Source organism: Pteropus vampyrus, unplaced genomic scaffold (genome assembly GCF_000151845.1).
Source record: "Pteropus vampyrus isolate Shadow unplaced genomic scaffold, Pvam_2.0 Scaffold99, whole genome shotgun sequence".
Taxonomy (NCBI): Eukaryota; Metazoa; Chordata; class Mammalia; order Chiroptera; family Pteropodidae; genus Pteropus; species Pteropus vampyrus.
The window spans coordinates 269,654-291,324 of record NW_011888880.1 but is presented as its reverse complement, the minus strand read 5'-3'; the positions used below and the strand labels follow the sequence as shown (position 1 = coordinate 291,324).

The 21,671-nt window shown below is 39.2% G+C and overlaps 1 protein-coding gene across 1 annotated transcript; it reads left to right on the top strand.

Moving 5' to 3' along the window:
- Nucleotides 1-39: 39 nt before the first annotated feature.
- GGH (gamma-glutamyl hydrolase) lies at nucleotides 40-20,779 on the top strand. The gene is made up of 9 exons (XM_011364575.2): nucleotides 40-145; nucleotides 3,204-3,315; nucleotides 7,281-7,331; nucleotides 9,874-9,958; nucleotides 12,430-12,568; nucleotides 14,669-14,775; nucleotides 14,858-14,948; nucleotides 18,776-18,913; nucleotides 20,408-20,779. The coding sequence occupies exons 1-9, from the start codon at nucleotides 40-42 to the stop codon at nucleotides 20,527-20,529; spliced, it is 951 nt and encodes a 316-aa protein (XP_011362877.1). The 3' UTR covers nucleotides 20,530-20,779.
- The last annotated feature ends 892 nt before the right edge of the window (nucleotides 20,780-21,671 follow it).

The window sequence follows — 21,671 nt, the reverse complement described above, 5'->3', positions numbered from 1 at the left end:
CGCAGTGCCTTTGAAAGACGGCGGGAGGCGGCGAGCGCAATGGCGAACCTGGGCCGCCTGCTCTGCCTGCTGGTTCTCCTGAGCGGGGCGGCGAACCTCGGGCTGTCCGCTCACAACGCCGCCAAACTCAAGAAACCCATCATCGGTAAGAAGGCGGGGCGGGCGTCGCGGACCGGGGCGGCGGTCGGCGCTTGCGGCTCCCGGCCGCCGGGCTCCCGCGAGCGCGTCCCTTCCCGGGGACACCGAACCACAAGGTTACGTCGTGTGCCTTTCTGTATAGTTAGTTACAAGAGCCGAGCCAAGACACCTTTGGAACGTGCTAAAATAGAGCTAAGGCCTCAATTTCACGTGGCATTCAAGTTGCGATGGAGGAGGGAGAGAGCATTATGAAGAGCTTTGCGATTTTCTTCTTTGTACGTAGCTAGGAATTTGTGCTAATTAAACAAATTACGCACTTGCATTATTCACTCAAATTTCACTGGTTGAGGGCGTATTTCGAGATACAGTGCATTATACATATACAAATCCAGTTGACTGGATAATCAAGAAATTATGATGTACCTCGGACTTTGTCATCTTCAGCAGCGGAGGGCAGCAGTGACTAATAGGATCCTAATGTCTTGTCAAAATGAAGCATGTAATTTTTCATTTCCAACAAATTTGTTTTAAAAAGAGTAAAATCACCTTGCTTTGCCAGAACAGACATTTGAGACAGGGCAGGAGGACGCTACCCAGGAGAAATCAGCCTGGAAGAAAAAAAATTGCCCAAAATAATTTATGTTGGATAATTGCAATTGGTTTTATTTTAGTTGTAGTATAATGCCATTTATATTGTTTTTTCTTCCATGAAGAGGAGCACTGTATTTTTTAACTCTATCCAAAGTATATGAGCATTTTTTCATATGTATTGGTAGTGCCCAATCTTAAATGGGTTGTGTATCAATATTTGGAAATCGGATGCCTTATTTTATAGCTACTCTAAATGATGCTTGATTCTCCAAGGCGAATTAACTCAAACTATAATTCTGTGGTGTGTTGGGAATTGTGGGTGCAGGAAGGAGGGAGAAAGGAAAGAGGAAGCGGATTCTTTTCCTTTTCATAGAAACAGTGATAGTCCAGGGTCAGATATAGAAACAATGAGTATTCTTTTGGTCACTCTGATCAATTAAGGCAAATAGTTAACTGGATATGTGCAAAACATTGAGTTAGAAAGTGCAAAGGGTTCAAAGACAAGGAAGCCACAAAAGTTGTGAGATGTGTGGGTGAAATTTTGGTCATATTTTGAAGGGCTGGGAATACAGGATGGGAAAGGTGAGTATGTGGGGTGAGGAGAGTGGGAAGAGTTGGTGGAACTTACCTACTCTCTTGTACTTTTCTTGGTTCTGGTACCTTAAGTTCACATGTCCTGGGTCTCCTTTGTGGCATCTTACCATTGCCCGCCCTGGCTTGGGGCTTGTACTATACAGAAAGGCACAGGGCGTAACCGCTCCATTTCCCATGACACTCCCTAATTCTTTCCCTACCAAATTTCATTTCCCTCAATGAAGACGATCTTACCTATTCATGAGGAGAAAAGCAGTCTTACCGAATAAATTTCAGCATTTGGCATGTGTTAACTGAGCACCTGATAAATGCCAGTTATTTTGAAAAGCTGGGACTATAGAAGTGATTGATGTAGACAGTGCTGCCTGTCGGATGGCCAACAGAGACATTAAAACTATTCCAGATGCTGAAGTAGTAAATGATATGGCACAGATGTACCCTCCAGATAGACGTGTTTTGATGTGACTCAATCCTATGCTGGGGCTGAGGTTTCAGCGGTAAGAGGCAGCTGGGGAGGTAGGCGGGGTCTTATAATGTTTATGAGAATTCAGGAGCCCGTGGAGGTACACTCTTCTGATTTGTTATCTCTTTGATCTCATTTCATATCATTGTTTTCTTTCCTTCCTTATACAGGGCTTCCTTATACAGGGTCATATGACTTCCTTGCAATGTGACAAGCACACACCTAACCCAGGGCCTTTGCCCTTGCTGTTCCTTTACCCTGGATCCCTTTTCCTCCAGATATCAGCGTATGGCCTGCTCCCTCACCTCTCTGAAGTCCTGGCCCAAATGTCATGGCCTACCTTCTCAGAGAGAACGTTCCTGACCACCATATTTAAGAGATTCTCTTCCCCACTGTGCTTTACGTTTCCACCTTAGCATTTACCACCAGCTGTCACGCAGTGTATTTTACCTTTTTACATTGTGCGTTTGTTCTCTCTCCTCCTCGCCCCCTTCGCCTGCCCCCCCTCACACTAGAATGAAAGTCCACAGAGCTTTTTGTTCCTTTTGTTCACTCATGTGTCTGCAGCACCTAGTCCAGTACCTGGTATCTAGATGATTCAGTAATATATACTGAGTGAATGAATGAACGATGATATGATCTCATTTCTTTCCATATGGAGAACTGGTTGGAGTTGGTAGGGATTGTTTAAGAAAGGATGTTTTTGATCTGTGGTTGGTTGTATTTGTGAATATGGGGATATAGAGGGTTGGCTGTATATTTATTGAAAAAAGAGTAGCATATAAGTGGACCTGTGCAGTTCAGTCCCATGTTTAAGGGTCAACTGTATGCTGTAATAAAAGTTATGTGAGTGTGTGTGCCTCCCTCTCTCTCTCACTCTCACAGTATCTTACTGTACTCCTCGCACTTTTTCACTTAAGCAAGCGCTTTGTGGTTTCTTTTTGGCATATCTGAATTGCCAGCGTCACTGCTCTTGCGCTTTGGGTGACTCGTACACAAACACTGTGATACCTCAAGAGTCAATCTGATAACCTAGAAGGCTAATATGTGACTATATGGTCGGGGCGGGGAGGGGGGCACGGGAGGTGGGGCGGAGTGGGCATCTCCAGCGTGGAGATGCTGGACAAAGGGCTGGAGTCACATCTGAGGTGGGACGGAGCAGGACAGCTCGAGATTTTATCATGCTACTCTGAATGGTGTGCAATTTAAAACGTATAAATTGTTTATTTCTGGCATTTTTCAGTCAATGTTTTTAGACGTGCATGGCTGTGGGTAGCTAAAACCTCAGAAAGTGAAACTACAGATAAGGGGGGACTACTGTAGTGATATATTTTTTTTTACTGTGATGTGTTTCAGTTTCTAAGCAGGAAAAAAGGAAATTGCTTGAAACTAAATTTTTGTCGTTGTTGTTATCTAGGTATATTAATGCAAAAGTGCCATAATAAAATGAAAACCCTGGGAAAATACTATATTGCTGCATCCTATGTAAAGTATCTGGAGTCTGCAGGTGCAAGAGTTGTACCAGTAAGGTATGACCGCATATTTTTAAGCTGTATAAATAAACATTGTTGTTTTACCTTTCAAATGATCTCTTGTCTCCAATTAATGCTTTCTCCTTTATGGTTGCATTGTTTAAGTGTGGTAACACTACACCTGATTTTTGCCACAAATCTGATGCTTAAAGTCTCTCATTATGTTGAAGTTATGTGTATCTATAATGTCATTAGAGGCTTGTCATATGTATTAGATAGAGAGTGAGTAATAGTTTCCTTTACCCCAGAAAAGATGTCTTCAGCAGACATCATGACAGAAAGGCCACCATAAAAAATAAACAAACGAACAAATAAATAAATAAAATATTAAATGGAAGATTCCAGAAATAATTCATAAATTTAAAAAATATTTAAAAAATCTACAACTTACCCAGCTTTATTCCATAATATCAGGATAAGGTGACACTTGAGGAATGAAGGAGATTTTTTTAGAAGATGACTTTTGAAATATCTTCACACTCTGCTTTAAAAGTTTGTAAATGACTCAACACAGCAGTGTTGCTTCAATATCAATTGCAGCTATTGTGGTTTTTAAAAAGCTACATTATTTTAGTAAGAATAACATGATTTTAGGAAGAATAACATGGTTCATGTCATATATTGATTTGCAAAGAGTTGATTTTTTTTAACAGACAAAACCTTGTAAGTTTCATATATCCAAAATTAGTGTATTTTAGAAGCTTCTAGCACTGCCATCTAATACATTTTAAGGATTTCACACACAAAACACAACTGTTTGCTATAGACAGCCTGTTTTTGTAAATAATTTATAACAAAAAAGAACTGTTCAAATAGAACATTAATAATAAAAATGCAAATACTATAGAGAATTGTACCACAAAATAGTTTTATGTTTAGCTTCCTAAAGATTGTCTTCTTGCTTGGTCTTTTACATTTAACTGTCTCTACCCCAAGATGAACATTTGCTTTTGATAGTTGTCTTTAATTCTTTAGTAGCAAATCTGATTTTTCGAATAAAATTTTATTTGGAACTCAGATAACAGCAATTTTAGAGCTTTTGAGGAAGAGGCTCCAGAGAGTCTTCAAAACAACATTTCAAAAATTCTGATCATGGAAGTTTTTCTTTAAGGACGTTAGTGCTGAAAGCATGTGTGGGAGGTAGGAGAGACAGAAGGCAGGTAGATCACTTCAGAGATTGTTATAGTAGGCTAGCTACAAGGTGATCAGAGCTTGGCTTAGAGCAGTGGTCGTAGGATTGATAAGTATTCTTTAAAAAAAAAAAATCATCACGACCCGATGACTCATGGAATAAAAGGGCACAGGGAGGAATAGACAAGAATGACAGAAATTTTGAAACTGGGGAGGTTTTGAAACAGATGAATCACAGGGTACTGGTGTTTACAACAGAGACACTGAAATTGTGGCTGTCAGCATATAGGTTCATTTCCAGTTTGGGTTCCCAGAGTTCACTTTAAGTAGATTGCTTGGGATTAGTATCATATAATCCTATAAAAACGTAATACATGGCAGCTGAAGTCCCGGGGTAACCTGTGAAGGATTACCTAATGTGGAATGAGACAGGATCATACTGATAAGTTTGGGTTCATTTCTGAATTTTGGATTCTGGGAGCCAATTTCTGCAGTGTAGAAGGGAAAAAGGAGAGGATGGGAGACGAAGGCAGAACTCTGGACTAGAAGTTTGTCTTTGGTCTCCTTCTGCCTTCTTTCTGCTGCCTCCTCTCAGGTTATCCTAAATTCCTGCTGTGAGACTGGTAGAACCCACAGCATCCTCCCCCTGAAAGGTAGCAATTGGTACCCCATGGCCTGCTTTTGGTTTAAAAATGTGTTATGTTCACACTGCATTTTCAAACATTTTAAACACTTACAAATCAGAAAGCTTCATAAATGTCTGAATTTCTAGCTTTTTTTTTTTTTTTAAGACAATTATCTGGAGCTGATTTTAAATGGAGCAGGTGTTCTCCACTGGCAGTAATGCCTGCCACTCCTTTTCATGCTGTGCCTTTTGTCATCATTACCAGGCTTAAGCTGTTTTCTTTTAGTTAGAACTATTTCTCATCCCCTACTGAGAGGGTCTTTTAATTCAGGAAAGTCTGACAACAGGGAAATGATATCTGCATTCAAAGACTGTGACCTGGCCAGTTTTCCCTGCTAGGCCTGTGAGGCACTTGTGTTTGTGATCCGGCCCCCCTCCTCCCACAACATTCAACACTTAAGGCCCTTAATAGTGATAAACAGGGGCCAAAAATTCAGTCATAGACAATGCAGAAGTCAATTATGTAGAATTAATGAGTGACTGAAACTAGCCTGTATGGAGTCCCTGAGTGCAACTCAGTGATCTCAGTCTGTTCTGTTTCCTGATGGGGGCGGTTGCCTTCCTGGTTTAGATGTCCATGGGGAAGATTGTGGGTCCTGACTGATTCCCCTTTTGTTGGCATGATCTGGGAGATTGAACTGGCAGAATACTGGGAATGGGTGAACTCATGTTTTGTCTCCCTCTCGCTTCCCAAGTCAGGGTCACCTGCCCATTTATCCTCCAAGTAAGAGAGTGGTAATCACTATTGCACTGTCACCCACTGCTTTGTGGCTCTCTGCCAGAAGGATTTTGAACTTCTGAATAGACCTGGGCTTGTAAAGCTCATTTAGACTTAGAGGAGAGCCCACAGGAGTTCACTGGCCAAGCAGAGCTGAGTTCTGGCATTACAGGTATCTACTTACTAATAGGAGAGGTGTTCTAATTTCCCTAAAACTTTTTTCTGGGGCAGAATGAACTGTAATTGATATTTAAACATTAATCTACTTCTTATGTGTCAGGTCGAGAGGGCATTATGCCTCATTATTCTACAGAACCAGAAGTCTGCTAAATGTTAGAAAATTCTTGTACCAATTTCTTGAACATGATGCTCTTTCCCTTGTTCTTATATTTCTTTGAACTTTTGGAAGAGCAAACCCATCTTACTATTGACTTAATTAAAGGTTGTAGCCAATTGTCATAGAATAGTCCCATTTTTTTTCTCTGGAGAAGGTGATAAAAACATCCATAACATGGCGATTGTTAGGAGGCCCCCCCATGAGAAGTTTGATGACTGTGCGTCAGAATAATTAGCTGGGCAACTTAGGCCAGTCTATAGTGATCGTGTAGTCTGTCCCTAGATGTGAACTCTTCTGACTTCTGAATACACAGTAGTCAGAATACACAGATCTTTGAAGTTGGTGGTGGGGGTAGGATGAAGCAAGGATGTGGCATTCATATGTATTGTTTTTATCTGCAGAGCGTCTTGTAGTTTACATGTTAATTTCTTTAGACTTTATATAAAAACTACTGGCTAGCAGAGAAATTGCTGGTACTCTAATCTCATGGTTTTTAAAAAATAAAAAAAAGTTTCAGTTACAGTTGACATACAGTATTATATTAATTTCAAGTGTACCACATAGGGATTTGACATTTATTTATGTAACTTAAGAAGTGATCACCCCGATAAGTCTAGTACCCATCTGACACTGTACAGTTATTACAATATTATTGATTATATTCTCTATGCTGTACTTTACATCTCTGTGACTCTTTTATAACTGACAACTTGGTCTTCTTAATCTCTTCATCTTTTTCACCCAACTCCCCAATTCCTCTCCCATCTGGCAACCATCAGTTTGTTCTCTGTTACCTCCATATCTCATGGTCTTTAATGTTTTGCATATTAACCATAATTCACAATATTAAGTTATATTAGACCATAAAGAAACATATTTACTTATCTGATTAACAAAACAAGGATGTAATTATGTGGCTTTCACTTAGTTTGAAAAATTCCTCTAGGAAAGTAGAGAGGTAATATTGTCTAGTATTTAAGAGTTATTTTTCATCTGGCTTAAAATTAACGTGGTAACTTCATTTAGAGGCTTACTCTTTAGTTAGGGTTTAGAAGTGGATATTCTGTAACTGTTTTTTTTTTTGTTTTCAGGCTTGATCTTACAAAGAAAGAGTATAAAAAGCTTTTTCAATCTCTTAATGGGTAAGTTGCCAGCATTGGCTTGATATAGTATATACAGTATATGTCTATACAGTCGGCTTTTGAAAAAAATTAGGTATAATATTCTGTTTCTATGTAACTGTCATATAGTGTTGTAACATTAGTTTTCTGTGTTCTTTTATAGGAATTATTTTGTTGAGAGATATAAAAGCCCTGTAGAGAAGGCAGATTAAGAAATAAATGTTACACTGTAGACATATATAATTTTTTTTTAATGTGTAACATATTCTGTTTTCTTTTAATGAATGTCTTAAATGTTTTGAAGCCACTTTGAATGTCATGGTATATGCTTGGTTAGGGGATTTATAAGTCCTAAGATTCAAGATATTAATTGGTTCTCTTTTCAGAAAGTAATTTGAATAGAACTTAGTTAAAATTATCTCTTCTCTGGCATCACCACAAAAGATATGATTGCTTAGCTCAAAGGAGAGAACTTTTAATCATATGAAAAAATGTTCAACATTCCTTATAATTAAAAGAAAGCTCATTATAGCAATTAAAAAACATATTTTAGCTGTCAAGTTGGCAAAGATCAGAAAATTTGCTAACACTCTATGATGAGGAAACAGGTATTCTCTATGAGAGTGTAAGTTACATAGTCTTTTGAGGGGTAGTTTTGCAATATCTATTGACATTTAAAATACACATATCTTTGACTCAGGAAATCCTTTGCAAGGAATTTTATTTTATAAATATGTAACCCCCTATGTGAAGACTTAGGCCCAAACATATGCATTGTAGTATTGTTTGAAATACCCGGAATTTAACAGCCACCCATGAGTCTATCAGTTGGGAATTGGGTAAATAGACCATCTGCATATGATAGAACATTATGCATAAGTTAAAAATGAGCATATCTGTAGATGTTTCTTTGGATCACTATTGGTACTTGAACAGTGTGATATTGTTATACAGAAAAAAAGCAAGGCACATAATGATGTGTATAGAATAGTCCCATTTACTTTGGTTTTTAAGGTAGGGTGAGCAGATATGCATTATAACATTGCTGTCAGGTCAACACAACAGATTTTACTGGTGGTTGTTTCTGATTAGGAGTGGGGTGAAGGAACTCTATTTTACTATAAAGCTTTTATAAAAAGAGCTTTTTAAAAACTTTTTACAGCTGTGTTCATTTATTACAATTTTTTAAAAAGGCTGTGTTCAAATTAATCATTTGCCTTCAGTTCAATTTGGTTTAGTAATTATTTACTACAAAATCAGTTTAATTTAGTAAAACATTCAGAATGCTCATTATCTACTGTGTCCTTTGGCATGGACAGAGATAAATAAGTCCAGGCTAGACTCTGTGGTAGAACCTCAGAATGTAACTGCGAAACACGTTTATGGAGCCCTGGGATGCAGTGGACCCGTAAGGTTTTGTGGCGGTGCACAGAAGTGAAAAGGCGGAGCCTGGCTTTAAAGGGGTTTGCCAAGTAGGAGGGAAGTCAAGTTTTACTTTATGAAAGGACTTTGAAGTTAAACATACCAAATTTGATCAGAGGCAGCTTTTAAAATAGTAAATCAATGAAAAGGGAGGACCGCTAATGAGTCTTCACTAAGCTGCTTTTAATTGTAGGGTTTTCTGTACAGTTTTGTGGCAGATGTTCTACCTTACAGTTTAAGTTTTATTCTAGACTGTGATCTTACTAATAGCAAAAATTATTCCTCTGGCTCTCCAAGCTAGTACTGAGCCTGGTTCTTATAAGAAGCAGAATATATTTGTTGAATGAACAACAACCTTAAAAGTGATATTTCATATATCTCATGTTTTAAGTATTTTCAAAAATTTAATACATTTAACTTTTATAATATCTTTTGAATATCCTTATTTATTTCAAGGCCTGTTATAATGTTTAAAATTTAAAGTTAATTTAAAAGGTTGATGTAAAAACATAGTAAATATTTTTCTATATCTCACCTTTATGAGTAGAAGAAAATAAAATCAAACATTCATGATTCCTCCTTTATGCTTGTGATTGTGTTCTTTTTCAAAATTTTATTCTGAACTTTTTCAAAGTTCTATTTCTGAAGAAATCTCAGGGTGATAATAAAGAACTGATTTTCACAGATATTTAATTCTAGCCTATATATATTTCTATGACCCATTTGTTCCTTATGTTTAAAAAAGAAATTCTTGGTGAGTCAAAACCAATTCATGATTATAGACATACAATTGGTTTTGGCTCAGTGTAATTTAGATTTAACTTGGAATTTTATCTCTATTTGATTGCTAGCTCTGTGTACTCTCTTCCTCTACTCCATTACTTACCTATAATTTATCTGTACTGAATTTCAAAAATAAACTTGTTTATCAAAGAGGTTTTGGAAGAATATGCACAAATGTATTCGTAACTGCAATAATTTGTGAATGGGTAGGATTGTAAATATTTCATGTTTTCTTTCTGCCTTAATTTTCTCATTTTCTGTAATGGTCTTGCAGCTTATATAATAAGGAAAAAGTTGTCTTAAAAAGATTGTTTTCTGTAGAGGAGGGGTTGAAAGCACCCATTTGGTATTGTTTCAGGGTTCTTTTCCCTGGAGGGAGCGTTAACCTCAAGAGGTCAGGCTATGCCCACGTGGCTAAAATATTTTACAACTTTGCCAGACAGGTAAGTATCAGTTGTTCCTTATTATTCCACATGGGCATTTGTAATTTTCCGTGTGGGTGATTCTTTTTTCAAGCATATGGTAATACTTCCTTTACTACCCTAGCCTCATCGCCCCTTTACCTTTTGAAGCACCTGCTTGGGAGTGGCAAGTGGTGGCTCTCACCCATTTTCTAAGTGCTTCCTCTCATTCTGGGATCCAGGGAACCTTCAGAGCCTGCTGACTGGCCCTCTCTATTCGTGCTCACTAACATGAACCAGGTCCTCATGGTAGATTAGTGAGCTGTTTTTTATTATGTAGTAGGCATTGTCCACATGTTATTATTAATTGTCATTTCCTCTTGAAAGCTGCTCTTTGTCTCGACTCATTTCATCCCACTCAATGTTTCTTCACAGTTACCTTAATTTATTTCATGTTCGGTTACCAACGAGAACCTCTTGACCCCTTTGTAATGTCTCGCCGTGGGCCTTCCTTTGCACCATCTCAGACCTTTTATTGTTCTTCCCCTGAACTATTAACAGCAATTATCTAATTAATCTTGCTGGATCTAGTATCTCCCCCCACTCCAGATGTTTCCCTAAAGATCTACTTTTAGCATATGAGATACTTTTTGGAAAACTTTCAGTGGCTGGGGTAGATAGCCTGTAATCCTTTATAGTCTTTGAGTGAAGACATGTAGCATGTTCATGAACCACCTTTCTCAGCCTTTCTTGATGCAAGTAATTGAAGCCAGGGTGGTATTAACGGCACATACTCTGTCTTCCTTTTAAATCCGTTTAGTCTTTCTTTCTGTTCCATCTCAATTTGTATCTTAGCCATCTTTCAAGGCTAAGGTTCTATTCTTCTGCAAGGGTTTCTCAGCCTCCAGCTGCGATAGCGTCCCACTCCCTCTTAACTTTTAGAGTATTTTGTTGTAGAATTTTTGAAACATTTATTTAGTTCCAACTCTGTAATATGACAGGCTCTGTGACCTTAACAGGTTTATATTTTGGAAGGCAGAGTATCTTGAAGTTAGCTGTTCATGTCTCATCAGGTTCCATGGTTCTGACAACTTTTAGAAGTGTTCCACATTTCAGATTGTATGGTTCTGTGTTCTTAGTATATGCTCAGTGGTTATTCTTTCAAAAACTAGTGAACAAAATTGAAATTTTACAATGTGAGTGTTTTAAGATGCATTTGGGAAATATATTTAAACGTTATCAATTATTCATTCTTCTTTTTCTGTCTGGAGATTCTTATGACTAACTTGCTCAATTGAAAAAAAAAAAGGGACCCCAAGGTTTTTTTTAAAAAAACAAAACAAAATAATCAGCTACTTGGAAGATTTCAAAACAAAAGAAGAAGGTTTAGCAATCTTGAACTTCTCATTATCTATAGCCACTGGGTCCACCGAGCCCTCATTGAAGAAGGCCTGGGAAATGACCAGTCTGTTAGATCCATCTAGTTTCCCTCTGTGTCTTGCTCTGATAGACTGTGTGGAGCATCACAGCAAATAACAGATGTGGTCCCAGCAAGTGGAGACTTAACATTTAGTTGAGAAATTATATTTGGTAACATATGGAAATAGAACATTTAAACCTTCTTTTGTGTTTATCATAAATGCAGTAAGACCCTTCAACTTAATGCATGAAATTCTATCTTCTAAAAATAAAACTTGCCGGACCAGTATATAAAGTGTTAAAATCCTACCTTGGAATAGAAAATATAAGTATTAATGTAACTGTATGTTTTTCTCTGTGAGAAACAGAAACACCCTCGCCCCCCAACAATTTCCTCATTTAAAATGGGTTACTGTTAGGTTATACTTTATAGTCTGTGCAAAACAAAATAAAAACTGTTTTTAGGAAAGTTGCAAAACTTATTTTTATAACTATCAGTGCTTACGGGTTTAATCCTCAGTTAACCAGAAATCTCAGTTGCTAGAATACTTTTACTACCTTCGAAGAAACCCAGTACATTTGCACTTTTTTAGTTGACAATTTATACTCTATGAAAATCTATTTTGCTTTTGCTTAGCCTTTTCCTTACTGACTGTTCCTTTCCTTCCAGATCATGGCTTTCACCTAATTTAAATCTGATTAGCTGAAGGTGGTATAATCCAGCTATTAGTATAAATTCTGAGATAATGGAGGAAGGAGTGTTTTCAAAACCACAGTCATCCAAAGTGACAAGATTTATAGAAGATATAAAAATAGGCATTTATCTAGCATTGTCTTTGGTATTTGTAATATCATGTTGTTTGGTAGTTGACTGGCAGATGTCAGTCTCTTTCTCAGTACAACTGAGGTTGGATAGTTGGGTTGATTAAAACTGAATTATTGGATGGGAACTTGGTCTGAAGAGATTAAGTGATAGCTTACTGGAAAAAGTTCAGAAATTCAGGCATTACTCAGGCACCTGCTTTGTAATGATAAACCAAATGTATAAATTTCGTTTTGAAAAGTTTAAATAAGCTTCGTTTTCTCTTTCAAAGAGTTATGATGATGGAGACTATTTTCCTGTGTGGGGCACATGCCTTGGATTCGAAGAGCTTTCATATTTGGTTAGTGGAGAGTACTTATTATCTCAGACAAACACTACTAAAATCACAATGCCATTGAACTTCACGGAAGGTAAGAATTCTCTTTCGACCCTTTTAAAAATATTAACTGGTAGGATTAGTAAGTAGCAAATATCAAAGTAAAAAATGGTTATAACATTTATTAATTTTTAAATTTTTTATGCAGGCTGAAAATGTAATCACTTTTGTACTCAAGTTATGAAGATAGCTTAAGAAATTTTGAATTTTGATAATTGGTTCTTCTAGTGGTATGAGGAACATGCATGATTAAGAACTCTAGAATCAGACCTGGTTTTGAGTCCTAGCTTTGTCCCTTTGCCTTGGGAATAATTTAACCTCTCTTTCAGGTTTAATTTCCTGATTTGTAAAAGTGTTTACCTTGTAGGATTGCTTATGAGGATTAAATAAGATTATGTTTTCCAGGTACAGTGCTAAGCACACGACTGTCATAGGTGTTAGCTATTATTATTACAGTGTACTTTTCCCTTGGCTGTGTGCTCTGGTTCAGCCCCAGCTGGAGCGTACACTGCAGTTCCTTTCTGGCACTAACCAGCTGGAGTTAGTGCAGACTCCACAGTTAAAGGGTGTCTCCCCAGCTAGACTGCCCTTATTTTAGACACTGCCCTCAATTCATGTCCTCAGGCCAGCCGTACTTCTGACCACCTGGCCACAAATATGGGGAGTCCCAGGAAGCCTTTTAGGTCATTCTGTAATTCACTAGAATGACCAACAGAACTCAGGAAAGCTCCATGTTTACAATGACAGTTTCATTACAAAGGATACACACATAGGATGAGGTATCAGGGGGAGTAGGGTGGGGGGATGTGGAGCTTCCATGCCCTCTACCTGCTGAGTCAGGGCACGTCACCCTCCCGGTACATCAGTATGTTCACCAGCCAGCAGTCTCCAGTGAGCTTCAGTGTCCAGAGTTTTTATTGGAGTTTCATTGTGAAGGCATGATTGGTCAAATCATTGGCTCTGTGGTTGAACTCAGTTTCTGGTCCCCTTCCCAACCCTGAAGGTTGACCTGACTCAAAGCCTGAATCTACTCTAATCCTGTGGTTAGTCTTTCTCATGACCAGCCTCACTCTGAAGCTATCTAGGGGTCCACCATGAGTCACCTCATTAGCATTACAGAGACACTCCTATCATTCAGGAAATTCCAAAAGTTTTAGAAGCTCCCTGTCAGGAACCCAGGACAAAAACCAGACAAGTTTTTATTATGCTATTCTGTATAAATAGATATGATTCTTGTAGATTACATGCTCTCTGAATCCTCAGAATTGAATGCTACCAACTATTCCTGTTCTCATAAGGATTTTGGATGGAAAGTAATAATAGTTATGCATAAAGCCCGTAGAATGCTCTATACTCCTTAAAGTTCTTTCTCATATTATCTCAGTCATTGCAAGAACCCTTTGGGAAGTATATATGTTAGGTCAGTCAATTTTGGTTGTATGTGGTTAAAACCTAGTTTATACAAAAAAGGAATGAAGCCCACTGAAGTGAGGTACTTACTTTCCTTATCTGAGGCACAGGGATTCTGATGGAAGCCATTAGCATCTTCAGTGAGAGGCCTTGTTTGGGGATAGCTGGCTTCATGGCTGGGAACACCTATTGGGAATTTTTTATCCCTTTGCTGGTATTTGAGTCTATGTGTTGGACTCCAGATCCCTCAGTGAGGTATATTGCTTTTTTAGATCTATTTACTGAGTAAAAATTTCTTGGCCTGGTTGATGTTCTTTTTTAGATTGTTGGTATTATTAACCTTTTAAGTCCCATACACCTTTGAAAATACGTTGAAAGTTTTGGATTCTTTCTTTGGAAAACATACATACACGTGTGGAAAGTTTTACCTGTTTTTCAGTGACATCTAGAGAATGCAAGATTCTCTTGCTTAACTCTGGGGCTAGCCTGCTATTTATCATATCAGAAGAATTTTAGTTATGTTAAAATTCTAGAAGAAAAGTATTTAAATACGGAGCATATTTGAATTTGTATGTTAAACTCATTTATGCTTGACCAAGAATATTTCTGTGGAAATGATGGGTTTTGCTTAGTGATCTTGATTGTCTTAATAATGACCTCTCTTTGGCTATTGATCAGTGACTTCAGTGGATTTTATTTTTTGTGTGTGTTTAAATTATTTAAGGTACATTGCAGAGCAGAATGTTTCAGAATTTTCCTGCTGAATTGTTGCTGTCGTTAGCAATAGAACCTCTGACTGCAAATTTCCACAAGTGGAGCCTCTCCATGATGGTATCACATTAATTACATAATGAAATTAATGCGCTTAGATTAATTATAGGAGTAATTATTTTGCTTCATTTTTATACTTTAGAATTTTACGAAGAATGCAAAGTTAAAGGAGTTTTTCAACGTACTAACTACAAATACAGATGGCACGATTGAGTTTATTTCAACAGTGGAAGGTATTTATCACTGCACATTTACATTTTTCCACATTATGTTTATTAATTTTGATTTTATAGTCTTCTTATGAATGCAATCATGTTAAGTTTGGGGTTCGAAGATGGAAGTTAGGGCACCTGTGGAGACAGGAGATGTGATTAGCTGTGGTCTGCTCGGGTCACCTCCCAGAATGAGTGGTGAAGAAGAGAAGTGGAGGGGAGAGGGGGAGCGGGTGAAGGAGCGAGTGGGAAGGTGGCTGCTCTTTCCAGCCGCACCGCACATTATGCACCGTGACAGACCCTCCTCCGGACAGCAGCAAAAGGTGGAACCGACATACAGAAAAACATCTTCCTAAATGCTTTTTTGGTGAAGTGGCAAGAAATTAAGGATACTCAGGCCCAGATCCCAAGAGTTACGGGAGTGTGTAGGTGGGGCCGCCCAGAAGGAGGCCGTCTGTGGTTTCTACCAGCATCTGGAATGCAAAGAGCACCAGCTGTCTCGCTTGGTTTCGAACCAAGGCCCTCTCACATGTCAGGTGAGCGTGATGGCCACTACGCCAGGGATACCCGCTGACGTGGAGTATCTACATGAGCATTATTATTAAATGAGAACTCGAAGTGAAGCTCAGGACCCCCCTCCAGGGAGAGGACCCCATGGAGCAGGACCTGAAGGCTACACTCTCAACAAATCCTGCCCACAGAACTTTGAGGAGAACTGCCCGTCTTGGACTGCGGCAGTTGGGGAGTCGGAGTGGTGAGTGAGCTTTGAGCACTCATGATGATGGCAGGCTGGTCGAGCGCGGCCTACTGGGAAGTTTGAGGAATTTCAGTCAAAAATTTTGTTTAAACTTGGCTCAGACTGAGAGTGGTCCCACATGCATGGCAGAAGCAAATATAAATAATTCTTTCTGGAGGAACTTACATTTATTGCAGACCTCAAGGAATTTCCATATTAGTAAGTTTTAAGGAAAATGAGCAATTCATAGCCAGAAAATCATGAAGGTACAAGGAAGCAAAATACCATGCATGAATGAGAACTTGCAGAAACAATAGGCGGGCAGTTGGTGAGGCTGGTGAGTGCTGCCTGAGGCCAGGGCGCTGGAGTGGAATGAACTGGAGTGAACTGGAAGTGGCTCAGGTCGTCCAGAGATTGGCCATGTCACTGGCTTGCTTGTGGGGGGAGGTCAGACATCTAAGGATTTAGAAACAATGTCTGGGGAATTCTGGAGAAGGTGGATCAAAACAGTCTGATGTGAAGTTACCTGAGCTTACCATTTTCTCTTGAACCAGTTCCCTTGTAGTTTTTACTTCAGTCAGTAGCTCTGCCATTCTCAAATCATCCCAAGTTAGAGCCCTGGAAGCTGTCTGTGGTTCGTACCATCCTTCTCCACATCTGAAAAATTTGTGCCAGTTTCTACGCCCCAGATCCTTCTTGCACATGTGACCTGTCTATTCAGCCTACCCCGGGCGTACTTCAGCATTAACCACCTTCTGCCTGGATTGTCGCATTCGCCCCCAAGTCTTCCTCAGGCCCTCCAGCCAGCTGCTGCTGACCCCTCTGAAATACCAGTCCGATTGGAATACTTGAGGAAAACCCCACAGCGGCCTGTCAGCACATGGGGGAAAAAGTCTAGCTTTGCCAGGTCGTTTGCCGTTTGCCGTGACCTCTCCCGGCCGGCATTGCTAGCCTGTCCTGTGCATCCTGTTTAGTACACACAGCCTCCGCACAGCGACACGTCTTGCCCGGTGCTTTCCCTTACGTTCTTTCCTCTCTGAGAAGCTCCCCTTCCTCCCCACTGCCTTCTCCCGACGTGCTCTCGCTACCCTCACACTCAGGTCATGGTCGTCTCCAGAGGCTGCCCTGCCCGTCGTTCTTCCTCCCAGGTCTTCGGTGCTCCTCCTTCCGCCTTGCTCTGCTACCTAAGAATGTCTGTTTTTGCATTTATTTGCTCATGTGCTGTCTTCCTCCAAGACTAAGCTCATCGAGAGCTGGAACTGCATCTTATTCTTCTTTGTAATTCCAGGACTTTATATAAATCTGTAGATGTCAAGTAAATGGCCGATTATTTAAATAAAAGAGTATTGGGTTGGAAGTTAGGAAATCAGTTTCCATGTTGGTTCTGCTCCCGGCTGTGGCATCGTACCAAGCGCATTTGGAAGTTTTATCACCTGCTAGATGGGAACACTTACGATGCTCCGTAACGTGCATGTTTTTATTTTCACCCTTCACACTTTAAATTAGTGAGGCAGGGCATGATTCCTGCAGTTGTCAGGGACCTACCTGATCTTTCAGTAATGCAGTTTGCTAAGGAAGTGTGAATCAATCCCACTTGTTTCTCGGTGTCAGTGTATATCTCTGTCCGTCCATCCGTCCATCTGTCCATCCATCCACCCACCCACCCACCCATTCAATAAATCCTTGTTACAGTTTATCGCTTAAGACATTTCTTATCCTAAATAATACTTTTCACGTCTCAAAGGGACATATTAGAACATCTCCTTTCAGTTAGTTGTGTCACAGTTAATTTTCTAGTCATCCAGCCTGCGGGTCTCCTTCTGGTAGCTTCGCCTGTCATCTCAGATGAGAGAGAAAGAAGGTAGGGAGAAGGGTTGTGGGGCATAGCTGTGCGCTGGTAGGTTATTTCCCCTTCTGAACACCACAAAGGCTGGGATAAAATACCTTTCTGTGACGTGATCTCTAGTGGCAGACCCTTTGGGATGTGAAAGGACAGCGCTCTTTCCCCTAGATATCTCTGTTTTTAGCTAATTCTCTTTATTTCCCAAGTACTTTCCCATGGTTGTCATGGTTATGATTTGAAAACAAAAATAATAGAGGGAAGCTTTTTTTTTCAATTAGAATGAGGAAAGGAATATGTGAAGAAACGAGCACATACATTTTTCAGAAGGTAAATAATACTCATATTCATGTTTTTTTAAAAAATGGGTGGTGAACACACAGTGCAATATATATATGCCTTACTGTTGAATTGTACACTTGAAACTTACCGAATTTCGTTAACCAATGTCACCATAATAAAAAATAAATTAAATAAATAAAATTATGGAATTTTTAAGACATGTTTAAAGTAGAGAGAGTAATATGATGAACCTCCAGATACCTATCTCTAAGCTTCAGCAGCTGTCAACCTATATGTGGCCATTCTTGTTTCATACCTGCTTTTCCTCATGTTTATTTTTGGAAGTAAATCTTAGCGATCATATAATTTTCATATATGAAGACATTTAAAAATTCTAAAAATAATTGAACTATATTACCAAAACTTACACCAAATTTAAACTTTATTTTTTTTTTTCCAAATTTAAACTTTAAAAGACTATTTTAAAAATTGGAACTGTGAAGTCATGACTGCGAGAGACACAGTTTAGGCTGAGACAAGCTGGCTTACGTAAAAGAACACCAAAAAATGCTGGCATAGTTCATTCTCACTGGGATAAGTCATTAACGGGAGGGCACGAAAGTGTGATGTGAAGTCGCAGGGAGGGGAAGAAGACCCATCACGGAAGAAACTGGGGTCACTAATCGAATGTGTACTTGATTGTTGAACCGGACATCTGCAGCGGCTCAACTCTTTTACTCTAATTTGATGATCTAGTAAAGTGAATTATCGTACAAATCGTAATATGTTGAAAATCAGTGAAATACTGTATTGTGAATTTTTACATTGACTGTGAGCCGAAATTGTTTTGTGTCTGAGAATGCAGATAGTTTTCCTTTGACATAGTGAGTTGAAAATAATGTTTTAAATAGGCCGTAAAACATAATTTATAGGTGACATCATAGGCTATTCTTACAGCTTGTTCCTTACCAGTTTGTGTTCTTCATGCAGGGTACAAGTATCCAGTGTATGGCGTCCAGTGGCATCCAGAGAAAGCTCCTTATGAGTGGGGGAAATTTCCGGGAATTTCCCACGCACCTAACGCTGTGAGGGCTGCGTTTTATTTAGCAGACTTCTTTGTTTCTGAAGGTAATATGTGGGCATATAATTTTATCACTCTGTTAGGGTAACTTTAAAGGAAATTGCCCCCTCCCTGAACTTTTATATACTCTTGCTCTGTAATAGTCCTGTAGGTTTAACTTTTAAAGAAAATTAAATCATGTGAAAGCCCTGAAATTGAGGCGTTAGGCATTCAGAAAAAACCAGGACAGCGATTTCACTTCTAGTATTACACACTCTAAAGTGGGCGGAATTCTTGAACAACGGCATAAAGACTGTTGAATTCATTTTTCTTTCTTGCATACTTTTTTTTTTTAAAAAATATTCTCCCCTGTTATTCTTCTTTTTAGGAATAATGCCTTAATTATAATTTCTCTGAAAATTAGTTTTCCAAGACAATCATATAAATTGAGTATATAGTCGTCAGTCTGATTTTAAGGCCGCTATCTGTGGTCTTTGGCACGTTAGAGAAGTGAATAAGCTTTGTGTTTTCATGACGAAAACAGATATTTTCATGCTATCTCAGGTTGATGAGTAAAATCGAGAATTTAGCTGTAGATGGTTATGTTTTAGTTGAGTGATTCTGGGGTAAGACAGTGCGCCAGACACAGTGAGCCAGGGCAGAGCGTCACTGATGAGGTGTGGCCACAGAAAACCTCAGTGGGCCTGGTTGGCAGCTGGCTCCAAGCTCGGCCTGGCTCCAGCCTTCCGGCCCTCACTGGCCAGTAGAGTGCTTCCTCCTGGTTCGCTCTGGTTTAGAATTATGCTCAGTTGAATGGGTAGTTTCATGACAGAAAACCCAAATTAAAAATAGTCCTTCCATGTGCCCGATCAGTCCCAAGAAATGTTTTCCTGCCATATGTACAGGAGTCAGTGAGAGCAGCAGTGGGCAGAGCAGGGTTTGCTGCAGGATTTTCACATGGCAGGGCTGTGTGTTCGGTCTTTATTTTTTAATATCTTTCCTTGTAAACATGCCATAAACGCCTATATGTACTTTATTTTGACTTTAGGATAAACTCTGAGCCTTCACCTCTCCACATCCAAACTTTAGCCATGCCGACTGCTCTGTGCCTCTGATTTTTTCACATTTCTGCCTTTTCTGTGGAAATTACATCATTGCTCCACCTGCCTCAGCTTTGCCAGTCTCTCCATCCTCTTGAAGCATCTCTGTGAAGATAAGCATTGCAATTCTGTGGTTACTGCACTAGACTTCTTGAGCTAGGACCTTGCCCTGCTTAGGTTTCCGCCACCAGGTTCTGCATCAAATCTTGTACACAGTCGGCACTTACTAAGTGTTTGCATGAATGAGGGAGCAAGTGCCACGTTGGATCTGGTGCAGGGCAGATATAACTGCTGTATCAGTAGTAGCCACATCAGGTGCTGCTTTATTTGAAAGAAATCTTTTTAGGCATGTCTCTTTTTGGTGGTATTTTTCCACTTAGTAATGCTGATTATAGGATATTATAAAGTAGTCTTTTGAAAAACTTATTCTGTCTTTTAAAAAATTTATACTTTTTCTTGCAGCTCGGAAAAACAGTCATCATTTTGAATCTGATGTTGAAGAAGATGAAGCACTGATTTATCAGTTCCATCCAGTTTACACTGCAAATATTTCTTCATTTCAGCAAAGTTATGTATTTAATTGATAGCCTTCAATATGTTAACAGGAATTTCAAATAATTCCATGATTAAACTGTTGTAATAACTTGCTACTCATGTCAATAATAGCCATATAGATTCCTTTTCTATGATACTGGCTCTGATTCATCATTCAGTATATTTGACTATATCACATTCGATAATCGGTGAAGAAGATAAATAATCACAGTGTATTTCATGGGAAAGCTTTCTTTTGTCTCAACATTAGAGAAAATAAATTTATTGAAAATATAAGTATTTTATTTTGTCTAACTGATTGATTCCAGAAATAAATACCACCCCTACCCAGCCAAACCAGCCTTGCTGAAGACTCTTTAAATCCTACCTCGAGTTCACTGTGAAGTCTTTGTCTTTTGCATTTTGTGTGTGTGTGCGTGCGTGTGTGTGTGCGTGTGTGTGCGTGTGTGTGCGTGTATACATACATATATTGCCCTTTCTGCTGTTTTAGCTCCACAGTTAAAGTCGCACCTGAAAGCAGAGTCTGTGTCTTGAACATTTCATCTCCCTCAGTGTCTAGCACAGTAGGCCCTCAGTAAGTACTGCGACTGTTTATGAATGAACTTTTTCTCATGGAAAAGAATTTGAAAACTGTCATACGTTTACTTGGGTACATTTTAATATATTTCTCAATCCATGCTTGCCTCCCATCCCTCACCATCCTGTGTACCCTCACAGACTGAAACGAAGGGATTCCTGGAGGACAGCCAAGCAGGAAGGATTTTTTGAGCTGTTTCTGATAGACAGTGTTTATGCATCTGTTCTCCTTAGTCATCCAGAGCTGCTGCTAAAGTGGAAGCAGGGAGTGATGAAGGAAGATGATGGAGGTGATGAATGAGTTCATGTTCAGACAGGTAAGGACAGTAATCCGAAGACACTGAGGTAGACCATAAGCTTTGGACAGTAAGGCTGAGCAGAACACAGAAATTGAAAGAGACCAACACAGCTAAAAAGGACTTTGATAGAAGTGTGGCAGATTTAGCTTCTGTCTGTGAGCACAAGGATTCTGCATTGAGTCTTATTGTTAAATTGTGCCATTTCTGGCTGATTTCGTGTCTCTCGCCACTAGAAAAAGGTAGTGACACTTATACTGCCAGGGCTCTTCATCCCATTTGTTTTGAAATAGTACAGA

Coding starts and splice junctions, on each gene's coding strand:
- GGH (XM_011364575.2), top strand. CDS start 40: ATGGCGAACCTGGGCCGCCTGCTCTGCCTGCTGGTTCTCCTGAGCGGG. Junction 9,959..12,429: donor TTTACAACTTTGCCAGACAG/GTAAGTATCAGT, acceptor TCTCTTTCAAAG/AGTTATGATGATGGAGACTA. Junction 18,914..20,407: donor AGACTTCTTTGTTTCTGAAG/GTAATATGTGGG, acceptor TTTTTCTTGCAG/CTCGGAAAAACAGTCATCAT.